This window comes from Miscanthus floridulus, chromosome 8 (assembly GCF_019320115.1).
Source record: "Miscanthus floridulus cultivar M001 chromosome 8, ASM1932011v1, whole genome shotgun sequence".
Taxonomy (NCBI): domain Eukaryota; kingdom Viridiplantae; phylum Streptophyta; class Magnoliopsida; order Poales; family Poaceae; genus Miscanthus; species Miscanthus floridulus.
The window spans coordinates 77,857,741-77,874,717 of NC_089587.1; the positions used below are offsets into that span (position 1 = coordinate 77,857,741).

The 16,977-nt window shown below is 43.2% G+C and overlaps 2 protein-coding genes, 1 long non-coding RNA gene and 1 pseudogene across 5 annotated transcripts; 2 read left to right on the plus strand and 2 right to left on the minus strand.

The window, feature by feature from the left end:
• The first annotated feature begins 4,648 nt into the window (after positions 1 to 4,648).
• LOC136472678 (uncharacterized) lies at positions 4,649 to 8,421 on the plus strand. Of its 2 annotated transcripts, none has more exons than XM_066470383.1 (10): positions 4,649 to 4,789; positions 5,135 to 5,462; positions 5,583 to 5,795; positions 6,194 to 6,274; positions 6,356 to 6,442; positions 6,527 to 6,622; positions 6,723 to 6,776; positions 6,865 to 7,875; positions 7,981 to 8,020; positions 8,114 to 8,421. In XM_066470383.1, exons 2-10 carry the CDS (start codon positions 5,223 to 5,225, stop codon positions 8,260 to 8,262), a joined length of 1,971 nt encoding a protein of 656 aa, XP_066326480.1. In that variant the 5' UTR covers positions 4,649 to 4,789; positions 5,135 to 5,222; the 3' UTR covers positions 8,263 to 8,421. The 2 variants fall into 2 exon arrangements, with proteins under 2 accessions (XP_066326480.1, XP_066326481.1); XM_066470384.1 differs by having other exon boundaries at positions 4,659 to 4,789; positions 5,216 to 5,462.
• An 866-nt stretch (positions 8,422 to 9,287) lies between these two features.
• Positions 9,288 to 10,789, minus strand: LOC136472680 (wall-associated receptor kinase-like 9; annotated as a pseudogene).
• Positions 10,790 to 11,153: 364 nt separating this feature from the next.
• Positions 11,154 to 12,200, plus strand: LOC136472681 (uncharacterized). The gene is made up of 2 exons (XR_010762400.1): positions 11,154 to 11,657; positions 11,730 to 12,200. It is a non-coding gene; the product is annotated as an uncharacterized lncRNA (long non-coding RNA).
• Positions 12,201 to 12,348: 148 nt separating this feature from the next.
• On the minus strand, positions 12,349 to 16,235 carry LOC136472682 (uncharacterized). 2 transcript variants are annotated; one of them, XM_066470387.1, is made up of 3 exons: positions 14,607 to 16,235; positions 12,763 to 14,465; positions 12,349 to 12,673 (listed from the first exon to the last, which is right to left on the minus strand). In XM_066470387.1, the coding sequence occupies exons 1-3, from the start codon at positions 15,582 to 15,584 to the stop codon at positions 12,484 to 12,486; spliced, it is 2,871 nt and encodes a 956-aa protein (XP_066326484.1). In that variant the 5' UTR covers positions 15,585 to 16,235; the 3' UTR covers positions 12,349 to 12,483. The 2 variants fall into 2 exon arrangements, with proteins under 2 accessions (XP_066326484.1, XP_066326482.1); XM_066470385.1 differs by having other exon boundaries at positions 14,568 to 16,235.
• Between the last annotated feature and the right edge of the window lie 742 nt (positions 16,236 to 16,977).

Here is a 16,977-nt window from a genome sequence, read left to right on the forward strand (position 1 = left end):
CTTGGACTCACGCCTATGGCTCCCTTCCGAGGCGCACTTTATACTTATCGACTCCCGGCCTGAGGTGAGCTACTCAGCTTCGCGGTCGGTCTTTAGGCCGGCCAACTAAGAGAGAGGCATGCGTTCAACATGAACAGGAAAGCTCCAAGAATCAGTCCTTAAGCGACACGGACAGAGTCACTGCAAACCGGCAAGCCCCCGTCCGGTCTTCATTTCAAATTAAGACTGGTTCTTTTCCACGATAGCAAATATAGCCAACCGTGCCACATGTATCATCCTATATCTCGCAGGTGACAGGAAATCACTCGACTTCTACCGCATTTTAGCAGGGCTAAGCACTACTCGAGCCTGAGCTACATAGGATTCAGGGTAACAATATCTAGACAAGGAATTGGGTAACCAATACAGCAAGTGTTTGCATCCAACACCTAAACTTAATGCAACAATATATATATATATATATATATATATATATATATATATATATATATATATATATAACAATAATATTGTACTACATTTCAGAAATTAGGAGGCTTAATATGCTCCAGGGCTTGCCTGGGATCCGACACGAATCAGTCAAGTTAGCTTGCTCCGTCTTGACGACGTCTCCACTCTAGGCATGCACTCCAGGGTCCTTCCATCCTCGGGAGGGATCCACCAACACCATCTTCGGGTTTGGCTCCAACATCTCGTCCTTCACGTGGTGCATCTAGCGTACCTAGATGAGATGCAAGATGCAAGTGCATGGATATGAAGAATAGTACCATGAGACGCATCACAAATAGCAAGCAAGACAAGCATCGTTTACACTAAACACACTTAAGTACTTTGCGATGCTTAACTTAACATCACACAATCTATCATGCTAAGATAACAAAGAATATTATACATGGCACATAAGTCTCACAAGATCTCAGGTGTATTTAACTTAATTACCAAGGACGTGAACTACACCTAGCAACATGCAAAGCAAGTCAAGGTGAAGCAACAACTATAACCGGAATATGCCAATTTCTGGACTTGCAAACAACAGCTTCATAAATCAATCATATCTGGAGTTTTATAAATCCAAATGATATAAAACAAGACATTCTGGAAAGCTTAGGAAATTATCCACATTTCATCTTTAATCATCTCAGCATGATTCCCAAGTTATCATGACCAAACATGCTAATCTTTTAAGTCTACGCAGAATGTAATCAAAATCTGACAGTAGACTTATTAAGCATGCAACTCCTAAACTATCAGACCTAGGATCATGAAAATTTAACACAAGCAAGATAAGATAATCATCTACGATTTTTGTATTTACCAAAACTACAGTAAACATCATTTACACCATGAAACTAGTTGCACAAGTAACACTTGCACCAGCAGCCTAAACAGCAGAGGCACAGCTATAGACAGAAAATTTATAGGAACTTTAGAGAAGCATAAATGGAGTTCTCGACCTCCGACAAACATGATTCTTAACTTTATGGAAAGCTTATAAAGTTACCTACAACTTTCTTATTATCATCTTAAGATGATTTCATAGTTAACAAGGTCAATTAAACCAAGGAAGACATCTATATCCAAACATGAACAGAAACTGATATGCTACTTTAAACAGCTATAAGTTGAGTTCCACATGTCCAATAAATATGGTTCTGGAATTTTTGGAAAGCTTAACAAATTTTGAACAACTTTGCTATAAACATCTAGAACTAATTCTGCTACTAACAAGGTCACACATGGCACACAAAGCAACCCTGTCTGGGTTTGGGCAGAAACTGTCATAGTAATTTAAACAACTATAGCTAAACACATACTTAACCAAAAATTGTGCTCTTTAGCTTTTTGAAAATCTTATGAAAATTACTACAACTCATTTATTATCAACAAGGCATGATTCATAACTTAACTGAGCCAAACAATGCATACATGCAGAACTGTCCAGAATAGAAGCAAAGCAGCATATGTCATTTGTTATTTTTCATATCTCTAAATTGATCAAGCCTAAAATCCTGAAATTTTTACCACACATCAAACATCACATGAGTAGCACGCCACAAAAATTTCACTTCATTTGGAGCCCTACAACTGCAGTTATGAAAAAGACAAATACAACTAAAATTAAAAACCTAGATGCATAAATCCATTTTCACAGCTAAAATTTTAAACTAAAACATGAAAGATTATAGATCTACTGCATAGAAAACTTCACAAGGATTCCAAAAAGTCCTCATTTGCTATTTTACGAATTTCCTATGATTTACTATGAAGTTTCAAAGTTTTACCCGATTTACAACAAATAGGTCCTCGGAAGCACTATTCACTTGAGTCAATGACATTGCAGTTAGGCCCCTGACTTTCGTCGAATTCTAGTAAACAGTCCCTGGCGGGATTAGGAAGCAGAGGAGGCACTGTGGCTCGTCGGTGACGGTCATAGAGGGCTCGTCGGCGATGGTGGAGCGGCGGCGGAGCACCGGGAGGCCCGCGCGCACTCGCCGGCGGCCTCGGCTCGGCCCGAGGTGGAGCGTGGAGGGCTGGCCACGCGAGCCAGTAACATCCACGGCAGCCTCGCCGGCGGCAGCGGTGGCCGCGCGCTACGGCGACGAAGGAAGGCCGAGGATGGTCGTGCGAGGCCAAGGAGAGTACGGCGGAGCCGGTGACGGAGGATGCAGGGCTGCCAGGCGCTCGGAGGTGGAAGAATGACGGCGAGGTGCATGGCTTGGCAGAGCAATGGCGACAGCGGCGGCTTCGCTCTCGGTGCTTCAGACGCGCGTGAGAGGGAGAAAGCGAATGAGGGCGAGAGGAAAAACAGACGGACGCGCCCTCCATGCGGTTGACAGCGGGCAGCGGCGCTAGGCCGGCCATGGCGCGTGGCAGCCACGCGGCGGCAGCGGCCTGTTGCCGGTCGGCCACAGCATCCCCTGCTGATTCGATTTCAAATACTGAAGCCAAGGATTGAAATACCACCTAAAAAATGCGACTGAAGGTCCATTTTCAACGATCCATAACTCCAAATCTGTTCGTCCTTTGCCACAATTTCAGTAATACAAGATGTAGAGCTACATGGGAACTACAACTTTGTCAACATGAGTTAGAGCTGGATCGACCTAGATTGGGAGTTACATTGTTCCAAAGTATGAACCCCGAAACTGTAAAACAGCTTAACACTTAGCAAAATTTGCTAAGTCTAAAACAGCCCCAATTCTGCCATGTGGGCCACTTTTGAGGGTGTTCTGATCATTTTCATGAGATGACCATAAAACAACTTTTGTTCCTTAGCAAGTTTACTACAACTTTGCTTAAGGGTGCTCCTCCATGCAAACACTCCAAGCTGCATTTTTTAAATAGTCAAACAAAACTAGTTCTAGGGTCAACATGAGTCAACTAGGGCTTAGAAACCTAATTTGGACTAATGACCTTTATGAACATTGTTCCTAATGACATTATAAATGTAGCTAGGGTGTTTTGGTGGGTCACCACATTCATTTGCATGTGATGCAATTGCTCTAGCTTCTCAAATCAATTTAAACATGCATTTGCAACACATGGAATGTTAACTCGAAACAAGCGAAACAATCCGTTGAAACACTGGACCCTAGTACATGGGACATGTACAACCCCTCTAGGGTACTAGGCATAACACACAGACACCACAGAAGGTACAAACATACATGAGCAGTAAAGAACACCGTGTTGCAACATGGAAACATAGAATGATGCACATGTGGTAATGATATGAATGTGCTTATGTGATGCAATGCAGATGCACCAATGTAAGGCAAACACCAGGGGTGTTACACGGACAACACCCTGCAACACAAGATCTACTTTTGAAACATCCAGATGAAATATTTGCAGCATACGTATGAAAACAGATGAAACACTTGAAACATATATGTATAGCAATTGCAACATGTGCAACACCAAATCAACTTTTAAAACATCCATATGAAACAGTTGAAACAATTGTCTGAAACAGCTAAAACACTTAGGCTTGTAACATGCGTGTATTGCCATCGCAACATATGTAACATCTCAGATTGACTTTTGCAACATTCAGATGAAACACTTGAAACATAAGTTGGAAAACGCCTGAAACACTTCGAACATGGTGTTGCCCACAGCCATGGCCTACCTGGTGAGCGACTGCGGTAACTAGCAGCTTAGGTCCAGAGGGAACGTCGATAGCAAATGGTCTAGCATCGCAGGCCTCCCCTTCCTGCCACGGGAGACAAAGTCCGGACCGGCGACGACCTCCTCCTATTGGCGTCAGGTGGTGGTGGTGTGGTGTAGGAGCGATGGGTGAGGTGGATGGGGGTGCACCGGTGGATAGGAGCGAGGCGTGGGATGGTGGCGCGGCGCGGCTGGCCATGGGGTGCGGCACGGCAGGGGGAGAAGGGCTGCGTGCGCGGGAGACGGGCGCGGGCCTGAGGCCGGACATCCGGACGCTAGTTTACCGTTACCAAGGAGAAGGCGTACTTCCAGACAGTTGTAGGCGTAAAGTGGAGCCCGTCAGCCATGACGCTGATCGACGTAACACGAACGGCGTGCTCAACCGCTCATAAAGACCAACCCCTCTCCCCGTCACGACTCGTCAGTCGTCACCGCAGGGGGTAGCTGCCAGCCTGCCGTCACCGCCATCGCCAATCGCCATCGCCGCCGCGTGCGTTCTCGAACGTTCCGGTGGCCTACAAATATCCGTTCCCCAAGGCCGGCGACGCAGACGCCGACGCGGTCACGCCTTCCTCCGCCGGCTGGTTCACGTTCTCGACGACGGCGTGCGTCTGTCTAGGTGCGTACAGGACGGCGGGCGCTCAATCCGCCCACCCGCAACCTCGATTCGCTCGATTAAATTGTTTAAATCGAATCAGCGGCTATTTCTGTGGCCGGATGGTGGTTCTCGTTCCTTGGGAGGCGAATTCCGCCATTTCGTTCTTATTATTATTGGGGCTGGATTTAGTTGTTTGGCTATAAGTTTGGCTCAAGGGTAATTTGTTAGATATAAAACTGGATTGCCATTTTGGTTCATGATGATGATTGACTAGATGATGTTTATTACTCCTACTAGATTAGATGCGCTTGAGGTTTCGAGCTCCCTTTTTTTCATGACTAATTCCCTAGCTTCCTTCCTTGCCAGACGGATAACCTGATCAGTAGCACTATCACATTCTTTTGGGTAATCCGAGGGATTGATAGCATAAGGTGGGTCCTGTATCAGGAACAAGATGGAAGAGAGCAGAATAGCTCGGATTTCAGTCACCTGGAGGGGCAGACAGCTTGATGTGGATGCGGATCCAAACTGTACCGTGAAGGAGTTTGGGCAACTGCTGCAGGACTTGACTAGTGTTAAGCCAGAGACGTTGAAGCTCATTGTTCCACAATCGACAAACAAAGGCTCCAAGCTGATCACACCATTTTCTGATCCACATTCAAGGTTGACACTGAATGAAGCGGATATTAGCAAGGTAAGATGTGGCTAGCGCGCGCTATTTGCATACTCATTGGCATGTCGCTTGCTAGTGGATATTGTAACGGCCGCAGCTGGCAGATGAAATCATTGTGACTGATTTTTTTTCTTGATGCAGGGAAAACCTATCCGGATGATGGGGGTTTATGATGATGAAATCGAGGAGGTATCTGACAATGGCAAAAGACCTGACCAACATATAATTGGATTTGATGAAGAAGAACAGCGGCTTAGGCAAAGATCATCAGGCAGGCCACAGATTTCGCTCAAACTTCCTCAGGGACAATACATCTTCTGTGATTTTCGGACACTTCACTTACCTGGGATTGAGGTTAGTCAACCCCCCTGCTCCCACCTGCTTTGTAATGCCTGGTGCTTTGCAGATGTTCCAGTTTTCCTTTACAGTGCCTTGCTTGAATGTACACTCTTCACCTCCTTCAATAGGTTCATTTGAGCAGTATGTACTTTAACTATTGGCTAATGGTTTAAGGAACTACATCAGTGTATTTTTGCACAAAGTTCTGTCTAGGACCGCATGTAAATTCTGGGAGCTGAAAAAAAGTGCTAATTGCTTTCTAGTGTCAACAATAAAATGGTTTTGGTTGTAAAACCTTGTCTAGAGCATATTTGTGCAAGTACACACATTTCTAATTTGTATGACCTTGTATGTGCAATCAGGCTGTTTTGACTTAAGCTTCTGTACCTGTTTACTTACCTTTTCCCTGCCAGCTGAATCCTCCACCTTCAGAAGCTCTGAAACGAATGCACATGCTTGCATGCGACCCTGGTATAATTGCGATCATGAAAAAGGTAACGGCCTTCAAGAAGTAATCCTATGCTTATTAACAGAGTTCCATCATTTTTATTTGACTTCGTTGTTGTTGTTTTCAGCATAAATGGAGAGTCGGAATCATGACTGAGATGGCTCCTGTTGGATATGTAGGCGTTAGTCCGAAATGTATTTTAGGTTTCAATAAGGTGAACATAAACTGCTACAATTTGTATATAATAGAAAAAAGTATTGCATTAGTTTCTGAAAATATACCTGTGGGTCTTATGCAGAACATGGGAGAGGAGATATCTCTTCGCCTACGAACTGATGACTTGAAGGGATTCAGGAAGTACGAAAGTATCAAGAAAACTCTACTTCATGAGCTTGTATGTAATTTTTGGCTTTGCTAAAGATTTCCCTTATAGTTTTTGTTCACTGCATTGGGTCTTTTGTATCTTACGCTGAGTGCCTATATTGCAATTGCAGGCACATATGGTGCACTCTGAGCATGATGCGAACTTTTTTGCTCTTAATAAGCAGGTGTTTCCTAGATACTCCCATCACATTCGGTTGCTCTCTCTTTACATTTGAGTTTATTCAATTTTATATTTGCTTTAATATCTGGCAGTTGAATGAGGAAGCTGCTTCCATGGACTGGACCAAGTCTACAGGTCATATGTTGAGTGGTCGCAAAATCTTCGATTCATATGAAGAGGAATTTGTTCTAGAACCAGAGATAACTGTTGCTGGTCACAGGCTTGGGGGAGAATCAAGTTCACTGGCTAGTGCTCGTGCATTGTCAGGGGCTGCTGCTTACCAGCGTTTTTTGGATGCATCTGCTAAGGCGGATCATGATGCTTCAGGCACTAAAATTGAATATAATCCTGATGATGTTCCTGAAGATTTTGTTCATGAAACTTTGAAGGTAGAGCCAGATCCAGATGATGCTATGCATGTGGATTCAGCAGCTGGGATATCATTGGCAGGACAGCCTACTATCAGTTACTCTGAGCCTGATCCTGATGATGTTGAGAAGCATGAGAAGCAAAGTTCTGATAGATGCCTACAACCAGATTCTGTTGATTCCTCAAATGCTAATAATCTGAACCTGGAGCTGAGGTTTGATGGAAGACACCATAGCGAACCTGATCCTGATGATGGTACTAATGAAGTTATTCCGGAATCTGGAAACAAGATGGAAGTGGATAGTGAACTGGCAAACAGCATCGCAGTTTTAAAGTATGAATCTGACCCTGCTGATTCCTCAAATGCTATTGTCAACCAGGAGTTGGTCATCGATGGGAAGCATGGTGAAGAACCTGATCCTGATGATACTGCTTGTCGAGATGTTTTAAAATCTGGAAATGGGACAGAAAGGATAACAGAACAAAGCGTAAACTCCACAGTTTTGAAGTCTGAACCTGATCCTGACGATCATGTTGTTGATTCAAACAGCAATGAGCTGCAAAGGATTGAAGAATCAGTGGCAGCCCTCTGTTCACGACTCCAGAAGTCAATTGAGACGCTCCGGTTGCAAGCAACACCTGCAGAGGCAGAGTCTGCTATTCAAACACTTTTTAAGATCATCAAGAATGTTATAGAGCACCCAAATGATATTAAGTATAAGAGATTGCGTAAGGTATACTTGGTTGTTCACATTTCTCATTATTCTTGCATATTATGATGCATCAGTCATTTGCTAAAGCAAATTCTCACAAATCCTTCTCATTTCCCACATTTGCAGTCCAATCCACATTTCCAAAGGAGTGTAGCAAACTATAAAGGTATTACTGTTTGCCCCACCAGTAGCCACTGCTTACTAGATTCTTGAAATGTATGCTATACTAATTGCTTAATCTATTTTACTGCAAAATCAGCTGCAATGGAGGTTCTTGAATTGATTGGCTTCTGCGAGGATGTGATCTCAGACGAGGTTGGGCGTGCAGAGACTTACCTGGTATTGAAAAGGAATGATCCTGGATTGCTATGGCTGGCAAAGTCCTCTCTTGAAGTCTCTCTGGCTTGATAAAATTTGATACATCATGGTTGCTATTTTTCGTTGTGAATATATTTGATTATTTGAACAAGAGAACTTAGCTATTGGCATGCACCATTTTCCTGTATAGGGACTGTTGTATACTTGTATATGAATACACAAGAATGTAATGCCACTTTACTTTCTGCTCGTTGTTTGCCATATCTGTGCCTTTGTCTTGGATGGCTTTCACTCCCATGTGATGTACAGCAAGATACCGAGTTTCACTGATTCAGGAGTTCATTGTACTTGAATTGCCAGATTATGCTGCATTTGAAACAGACAGAAGGAGCAATTTTTTTCACTGCGAGCTTCCTATATTCCATCTCTTCTGCTCTTGATAAGCAGACACTTGGTATTTATAATGCAATTATTTTTCTAATGTCTTCTTGCAAGATTTTAGTCTGCCGTGTGCGTAGTTTTTCTGAGAGGGATGGAAGAAGGGAATGGTGCAAATGGCAGCCATTCTTAGAGAGGCCTCTCAAATAGTAAAGCCCTGCCGGCCTTCCTCCATTTTGATTTCTTGTTTCTCCATTTAAGTACTGGGTTTGGGTCGCCAGATGATCTTGAAGCAACCAAGGTTGCTTCTTGTTTTTATCTCCCTTTCCAGTCCGTTTTAAAAAAATATACGAGGAAGATGGGTTGGTGGCTCGTCGTCTGGGCAATCTGTGCATTTCCCATCCACAGATTGTGGTCGACGATGCCTACATTTGGAACATCCAGCCTGAATTGTACTGGTACAAATTCTTGGTATCAGTTCTGAAATACAGGACGGGTCTACAGTAGGACACCATAGAGAATAGGGTGGAGTGTCAAGGCAGCACATGCCTGCTGGCTGCCCCTGGTTGTGATTTTATCATGATCGAAGAATAAATTGCACTTAACCAACAAACATCAAAATACAAGTACACAAAGCTCAACGATTTTATTAGGATTGAAGATCTAAGAACTATAGCAGCTACATGTTCCATAATAATATCCAAAAGAGAACAATAATGTTAGGCTAGAACATGAACTCATCGTGGATAGGCGCCTGACAACAACATTTCTTCTTCCGTAGTGTATTGTCTACTTGCTTCCATAGTAAGTCCTTCAATTGAAATATAAGGAGCAACAGTTTGATCCTTTTCATATCTCTTTGTTGCTATATTATGATGAGTATGCTTCTTCGTGGTTCTCAAGTTTTCTAGTGTCATCTCAACTTCCCTCATTGTAGGCCGATCTTCTCCATTCAATTTTGTACACATTGCTGCTAGCTTGGCAACTTCTTCAACCTTTTCAACCTCTGCTTCTTCCATGATTTGAGGATCTATTATGCCAACTAGGTCACCCTCAGTGATTAGTGATGCGAAATGTGAGACAAGGCTGTCACCATCACTAGTCCGCACAGTTGGTCTCTTTCTAGTAAATAATTCTATAAGAAGAACACCAAAACTGAAAACATCACTCTTATCTGTTAGGCGGGATGCATAATAATACATTGGGTCTAAGTAACCAATGGTTCCTTGAATGGCCGTAGTCACTCCAGTTTGATCAATTGAGATGTGCCATGAAGCCCCAAAATCTGATACCTTTGCTGTTAAATTGTCATCAAGAAGTATATTAGATGACTTGATGTCTATATGAAGTACTGGTGTCGAAGCAGCTGAATGTAGTTACGCTAGAGCTTTGGAAGTTTCGAGGGCAATCCTCATCCGATCATCCCACGGGAGTGATATGTTTCCTTCAACATGAAGATGATGAGCAAGCGTGCCATTTGATATAAACTCATAAACCAACTGTGGAACTTCTGTCTCTAAGCAACACCCAAGGAGTTTGACAATATTCCTGTGGTTGATTTGGGAAAGAATTGCAACCTCATTTATGAAATCATCAATTTCTTTTTGTACTATGATCTTTGATTTCTTAATGGCCACAACTTGCAGGTCTAGCAGTCCCTTATAGACTATACCATGCCCTCCACCACCAACTTCATGAGATGGATCAAAATTGTTTGTAGCCTTCTCTAGCTCTCCCAAGGTAATGATCATTCTTTCACCAATATCTGACTTCTGTGATACCAATTGTTGGAGTAGAAGCCCATGATTTTGCTTGAAAAATCTTTGTTTTGTCTTTTTAACCTTATGCTGCTTGATTTTACGTGCCACAAAGGGTGCACCAATTGCCAAAAGCAAAAAAACCGTGCCACCGCCGACAGCTAGCCTGATTTTCAACACTGAAATGTATGGTTAAGAGGCAATATCATAATTTGGATTCAGCTAGAAAGCATGTTCAGTAGAGAGAAACAATTTGTTAGTGATTATTTCGAACTACTGCAGCCTATAGAAATATGTGATTAATAAACACCTTATACTAATCAGGTATATATGTTTTGGGTATAGAGATACAAATTAAAAATCAAGTTACTAAAGATGTTACACATAAGCAGCATGTCACCTGAGAGGGAGCTGCAACCCCCTTTTGTGAAGGGGTCTCCGTAGGTTCCTTGCTTACATCGGCAATGGAAAGTTCCAGGCATATTTATGCAAACCCCGTAACATGATTGGAGCTCCGGATGAGCACACTCGTCAATGTCTGAAAAGATACAGCATGGTGAAAATATGAACAGGTTGCATATTATTGGAGAACCGAGCCATGTAAATTAGAGATGGATAGTAAAATTTATGAAAATGTTTGCAAACAAAATGAATCAAAAAGCGACCTAGATACTCTTTAGGTCCCAAAATAAATAACTTTGTAAGGTTCAAAATTTGTCCCAAAATAAATAATATTCTACACAAACATGGAACACTAAGCTACCTCCTAATGCAGAAGCTAATCATGGTTGCATGCAAACTATAAATGCCAAATCCAATAGATGTCGTCTAGAAAAAGAAAGGGAATTTTTGCCACAGGACATCACGAAAACGCATATTTTGCTGCAACACACCGCCAACGCCATCGTTTGCTGAGTACCATTATGAATTCGATTATGTTTGCCACAGCACACCGCAACCATTATTTTAATGTTTGGGAGAGAGAAACCGCAGTGAGGAGACAATTTTGCCCCTGCGCGTTGCTGGTCTGGTTGGACCAGGTAAAGTCGGCCCGATCGTCTCCCTCCTACCGCCGCCTCCCATTTTCTTCCTCTGCTGGCGCCGTCCCGTTCCCATATGCAAGAACCCTAGATCCCCATGGCTTCGAGCTCGCAATCCACGCCGTTCGGAGCGTCGCACTCGGCCTACAGAGACGAACTTCGGATTCCAGAGCTTGAGCCCTACAGAGATGAAGCAGGATTCTTGCCATTGGTACCTTGCTCCAAGTGCGGAACCCTTCTCATCGGTCGCGTTTCACATAAGGAGGGCAGCAAGGGGAAGCGGTTCTACAAGTGTCCACTGTTGGAGCATGTAAGTTGTGGTGGAATTGCATCTCTTTTTTGGATGCGTTTTTTTGTTGATTTTTTCATCTCTGGTTTGCAGACCAATTATGCCTGTCGCACATACTACTTTGAAGAACACTATGTCCCTTTGTTGGTCTCCAAAGGTGTTCTTCCTCGCCATTTCAGTCAGCTTAGAGGTCGTGATGGCGTGGGGCTGGAGGTGATGAAGGATGGCAAGGACATGTTGAAGGCCTACGAAGGTGTTGATGCCTGCCAAGAACTGATGGAGAGTGCAGTCATTCATCTCAAAGATTCAGAGGCACTGCTTAAGGCATTAGTTGATAGCAATAGCAAATTGATGACAAAGATGGATAAGATTGGAGAGAGACTGCTTGTAGTTGGTGCTGTAAAGGTGTTTATTTTAGTTTTAGTTTTGTTAGTGTTGTTGGTTAAGTGATGCATAACAACAGCTTATCATGTATCAAGCTATCAGCAGCTTATTTCAAAGACTCAATTTGTGAACCTTATCATGTATCAGTATGTAATCATGTATCCAGCATCTTATCTTGCATCTTCTTGCAACAGAATTGTGTCACACTCATTTTTGAACTGGCATAACACATAATTGTATCACACTCAGGAATTAAGATAAATTGGCATAACACATAATAAAGTCAGCATGCCAATAAAGTCTGGCCTTCATAACAAGCTTACATATCAGTGTTCATAACACAGCAGCCATAAGCTGTGACTTTAAGCGCAAAAGGGAAACATAGTCTGCCAACCCTAGGTTCAGTACACACTAGGTTCATTACACAACAGTTTCATTACATAACAACTAATAAATTTTGTCATCAGATGTCTTGGTTGTCTTTTTCTTGGTCCATACTCTCAGACTTCTTTTTCTTGGTGTTCTTGCTCACTTTGCTTGCCTTGGTTGTCTTCTTGCTCAGGTCCTTCTTCATTCTTTTCCCTTTCTTTTTCTGCCTCATGTCAGCTGTTGGGGGGGAAGTTTCAGCAGCATACTCCAATGCCCTCTTGCGACTGTTAGACACATAAAACAATAGGAATGACAGGAAAAGGTGAGGAAACAAGTGACAATGCTGGGCTATTTCAAGACAGAGATTAAATACCTCCTAGTGTTTGTTGCTGGGCTGTTAGTCAGAGCTGGTGGTGCAACACTGATTTCTTGAGACAGAGCTGGTGCACCTTCAATTTGTGATTGTTGGGTGGATACAGTTGTTGCTGCAGCAGTGGTCTTCTTTGTCCTTGGTCTCTTTGCTGGTGGTGGTGCATCAGAGTCATACACAGTCTCATTGCATGTCTTCATCATGTGACCAAACTGACCACACCTCTTGCACTGTCTCTGGGAAGTTGACTTTCCACCTTCTTCAACACCTTTGATCCTCCTAGTTCTTGGACGGCCTGCAGCTCTCTTCAACAATGGGGGCCAAAGTTTGAAACCCATATCTACTTCAGGCCATTGATTCCTATCGGTCATGGGCTTGATCACATGTTCATATGCCTTCTTGAACTTATCAACTGAAAAGTAGTCATCCACATAGTCCTCAACACTTCTATTGCGCATTGAATGGATGAGACAGAGAGCATGAGTACATGGCAATCCAGAAATCTGCCACCTTTGACAGCTGCATGTTCTACTCTCAAGATCCACAGTATGCCTCCAAGTTTTCAATTCTTTAGTAGTACCTTGAATCTCTGCAGTGTTGTTGGGCCCCCTATGTATGACATACTGCAAGTTTCTACTCATAGCATGAAGTTCTTTGGTGACTTGAGGCAAGATCTTGTCTGTCAACCTCAGTGACAATGCCCTTCTGATATCTTGCTTCTCCATGATCATTTGCCTAATCCTATCCAACAGAGGAACTAAGGCAAGGGACTTTTCATTCCTAATCCAACTGTTGAAAGTCTCTGCTATGTTGTTAGTAACATAGTCACATTTGCATGCATGGGAGAACCTCCATCTACACCACAAGTGCTTGTGGTTGTCCTCTATCCATTGCATTGCTCTTGGTGATGCAGCCTTCATGATGTTGTAATGGCGATCAAAGTGTCTTTGGTTGTAAGCCCTGCTGGCTGGCCACAAGTGCTTCTTGAACACTGCACCTCTATACCTCTTGTTGAAATTCTTCACTAGATGTCTCATGCACTCCCTATGTTCTACTCCATCTGAGAAGACAGAGGCAACTCCCTTATCTATACCTTTCCCTGCATCTGTGCAGATCACTAGGCCTGGAGGAGATCCAATGGCAACTTTTAGTTTCTCAAAAAACCACTGCCAGTTGTCAGCAGATTCTGACTCAAATACACCATATGCTACTGGAAAAAGCCAGTTGTGTCCATCCACAGCTAAAGCAGAAGCTAGTTGCCCTCTCCATCTCCCAGTTAGGTGGCTTGAGTCCACACCAAGGAAGGGTCTGCATCCATTCAAAAAACCTTGAACACAGCTGTTGAATGCCACAAACATCCTTGTGAACCTCATCTTCTTCCCAACCAGAGCCCACTCAATGTCCACAATGCTTCCTGGATTTGTCCTCTCCACCTCAGCCTTGAATCTGAAAACATCTTCAAAGCTGTCATCCCACTTGCCTTGAAGCTCTTCCAGAGCCATTGCCATTCCATCCCAAACAACATAGTATGAAAGTGTGATGTTGTACTTTTTCTCCAAATCCTTCTTCATTTGGGAAGCTCTAGCTGTTGGGTCATGCCTCAGGATGTTAATAACCCTGTCCCTCACCCAGTGATTGTTAGCCATGCAGTTTTTTTCCAGATTTGCTGTGGTAGCACAAGTATGTTTCTGATACATCTTCTTTATCTGCCAACAACAAGTAGACATCAATAAGTAAACATCATGATCATCAACTAACATCATCAATAAGTATACATCATTAAACATCATGAATAAGTAAATATTAACTTTGAAAAATGTATCCTCCACTTGCAATTGAGAACAGACCTGCCAAGTTTTCCCATCCTGCAATTGAGAAGCATGTATCCTCCACTTGCACCTTTTCTTCTTGCTCTTGTATCCTTTGCAGTGCCCTCTATACCTTTTGGCTTCACTATAATGAGCTGCAATTTCAAATTCTTTTAGAACAGCATACTGTCTAATAGCCCTCTTAAAGGTGTCCCCATCCTCAAATGTGACACCACAAGCTATAGTTGGGTTCTCTAAGTTAGTAACATGCTCAGAAGTCTCACAACCAGCTTCATCATCAACTAACAAATCATCATGAACAAAAGAGTCAGAGTCAGCAGCTCCTTCTTCTTGGTCATCTTGTTGGTCTGCCATATATTGGTTCTCATCATTGATCCCAACATACTCCTCATCATCTTCTTCCCATGCCACATCATCATCAGCAGGCTTCTTGCCTCTTCCCTTTCTTCCTTGAGCAGGTATGGATTTCTCAGCTGATTCACCAGAGTTAGTTGAGTCAGCAGTGTCTGAATCACTCACTTCCTCGCTGAGAGACTCAACTTCCTGGGAACCTAAACTAGACATGGCTGCATCAACAGACTGGTTGTTCTGCCCACCATCATTACCAAGCAATGGGGGATCAACAGTAGCACATGCCTCATTATCCAAAGACACACTCTGACTAAATGAAACAGGAACTGTATCATAGAAACTCACAAACAAAGGTAGCCTCCTTAGCTCCCAATAGTTCTCAGTAGCATTCATCAAAGTTGAATCAGAGGTTAGACTGGTATAACTTTGCTTGTGCTTGTTAAAAAAACACAAATTGAACCCCTGATTCTTCCCAGGACACACTCTTTTAGATACATCCGCAGTTAAATCCTTGAGATTAAGAGTGTCCCTATCCCGAATTAGCTGAAAATCTGTTGCACTGTGACCAACGTGCCTACCGTCATCGCAAACCTCATAGTAAGCTGGGACACGCACCGCTATCCGTATTGCAGAACTAATGTCCATCCTAAAACAAGAATTCGTGAAAACCCTAACTAAATCGTCCTCGATTTCATTGCAAGACAAGAACAACAAACAATTGGTGGAAGAGGGGAAAGTGCATACCCGTCAGGAACCCATGACAGATTCACCCCCTTCGACGGTGAATCAATGCTCGGGCGGAGCCGCTTCTGTTGCACCGGCGAAGCCATCTTCACGCATCCATGTAATGGCACGGCGGCTACGACGGCGAGGGTGGAGTCGGGGGTGGTGGCGAGGGGCGCGGCGAGGGTAGCAGCTGCGGGTGGCGACGGAGAGTGGCGGTGAGGCCGTGAGGGAGGTGACGGCGGCGAGGGAGAGTGTCTGCGAGGGAGAGTGGTGACGGCGGAAGGGAGAGTGGAGAAGACGAGCTGCGACGGCGTTGACCTGGTTTGGCTAGGGTTTGGCTCGACCTAGTCGGGTCCAGCTCAAACCTGGTCTGGCTCCACCAAGTCGGGTCTGGTCGACCAATGCCGGTCCACAGGGGCATCTGATGTCATTTTAGAAGGTTTCTCTCTCCCAAACTCTGGAAATCATTAAAATAATGGTCGCGGTGTGCTGTGGCAAACATAATCGAATTCATAATGGTACTCAGCAAACGATGGCGTTGGCGGTGTGTTGCAGCAAAATATGCGTTTTCGTGATGTCCTGTGGCAAAAATTCCCAAAAAGAAATGAGATGAGGGCACATGCTTCTTTTCAATGTCCTTAATCTGTCTAAAAATTTCTAGAAACTTATTTATTATGGGGACGGAGGGAGTAGATAAGAACTATTTAAAGTATAGTATAGCCATGTCAGAATCAAATTTCATCATACCTGTTTCCTTCAGAATATATAACATATGGTTGGCTAGTGTGATTTTTGTATGGCCCTAGCAATTAACCAGAGAATCGAGAGGCACATTGGCGAGTGGTTTCAAACTCTTATCCCCTCCGTTGTTATGTCATATTAGCTTTGTTCTAAGTCAAATATTTCTATCTTTAGCTATTATTTTTTTTGAAAAAATGTATAGGTTAACAACATAAGATTTATGTTTTGAGATTTATTATGAGAAATAATTTCATATATAAATAGTTCACATTTTGTGAAACTGCTAAGTAGATTCTTTGAAATTGATGGTCAAACATAGAAATGTTTGACTTTGACAAACCTTTTTTCTCGATCACGCAAAAGGTTTGCGTGTCTTTGTATTACGGTAGAGAAAAAGTTTAATACAATACACCTTAGCGGCGTCCTAGTGGGTTAGAAGAGTTTTACATGGACGCTCAAACTCTCCCTAGTGTACTGGAAGTTAAACTATTACATTGGACACTGATTAACCCAAAATGCGGCGCCGGATAGGAGGCCTATAGCCAGGCTGTCGAGCGGCGGCGGTGCCGTT

Excerpts from the sequence above, each read along its gene's own strand:
- LOC136472678 (XM_066470383.1), top strand. The coding sequence starts at position 5,223 with ATGGAAGAGAGCAGAATAGCTCGGATTTCAGTCACCTGGAGGGGCAGA. Across the intron at positions 5,463-5,582 it reads ATGAAGCGGATATTAGCAAG|GGAAAACCTATCCGGATGAT; the intron begins GTAAGATGTGGC and ends TTCTTGATGCAG. Across the intron at positions 6,623-6,722 it reads AAACTCTACTTCATGAGCTT|GCACATATGGTGCACTCTGA; the intron begins GTATGTAATTTT and ends TTGCAATTGCAG.
- LOC136472682 (XM_066470385.1), bottom strand. The coding sequence starts at position 15,584 with ATGGACATTAGTTCTGCAATACGGATAGCGGTGCGTGTCCCAGCTTAC. Across the intron at positions 14,466-14,567 it reads TGGAGGATACATTTTTCAAA|ATAAAGAAGATGTATCAGAA; the intron begins GTTAATATTTAC and ends TGTTGTTGGCAG. Across the intron at positions 12,674-12,762 it reads CCAGCAACAAACACTAGGAG|TCGCAAGAGGGCATTGGAGT; the intron begins GTATTTAATCTC and ends TGTGTCTAACAG.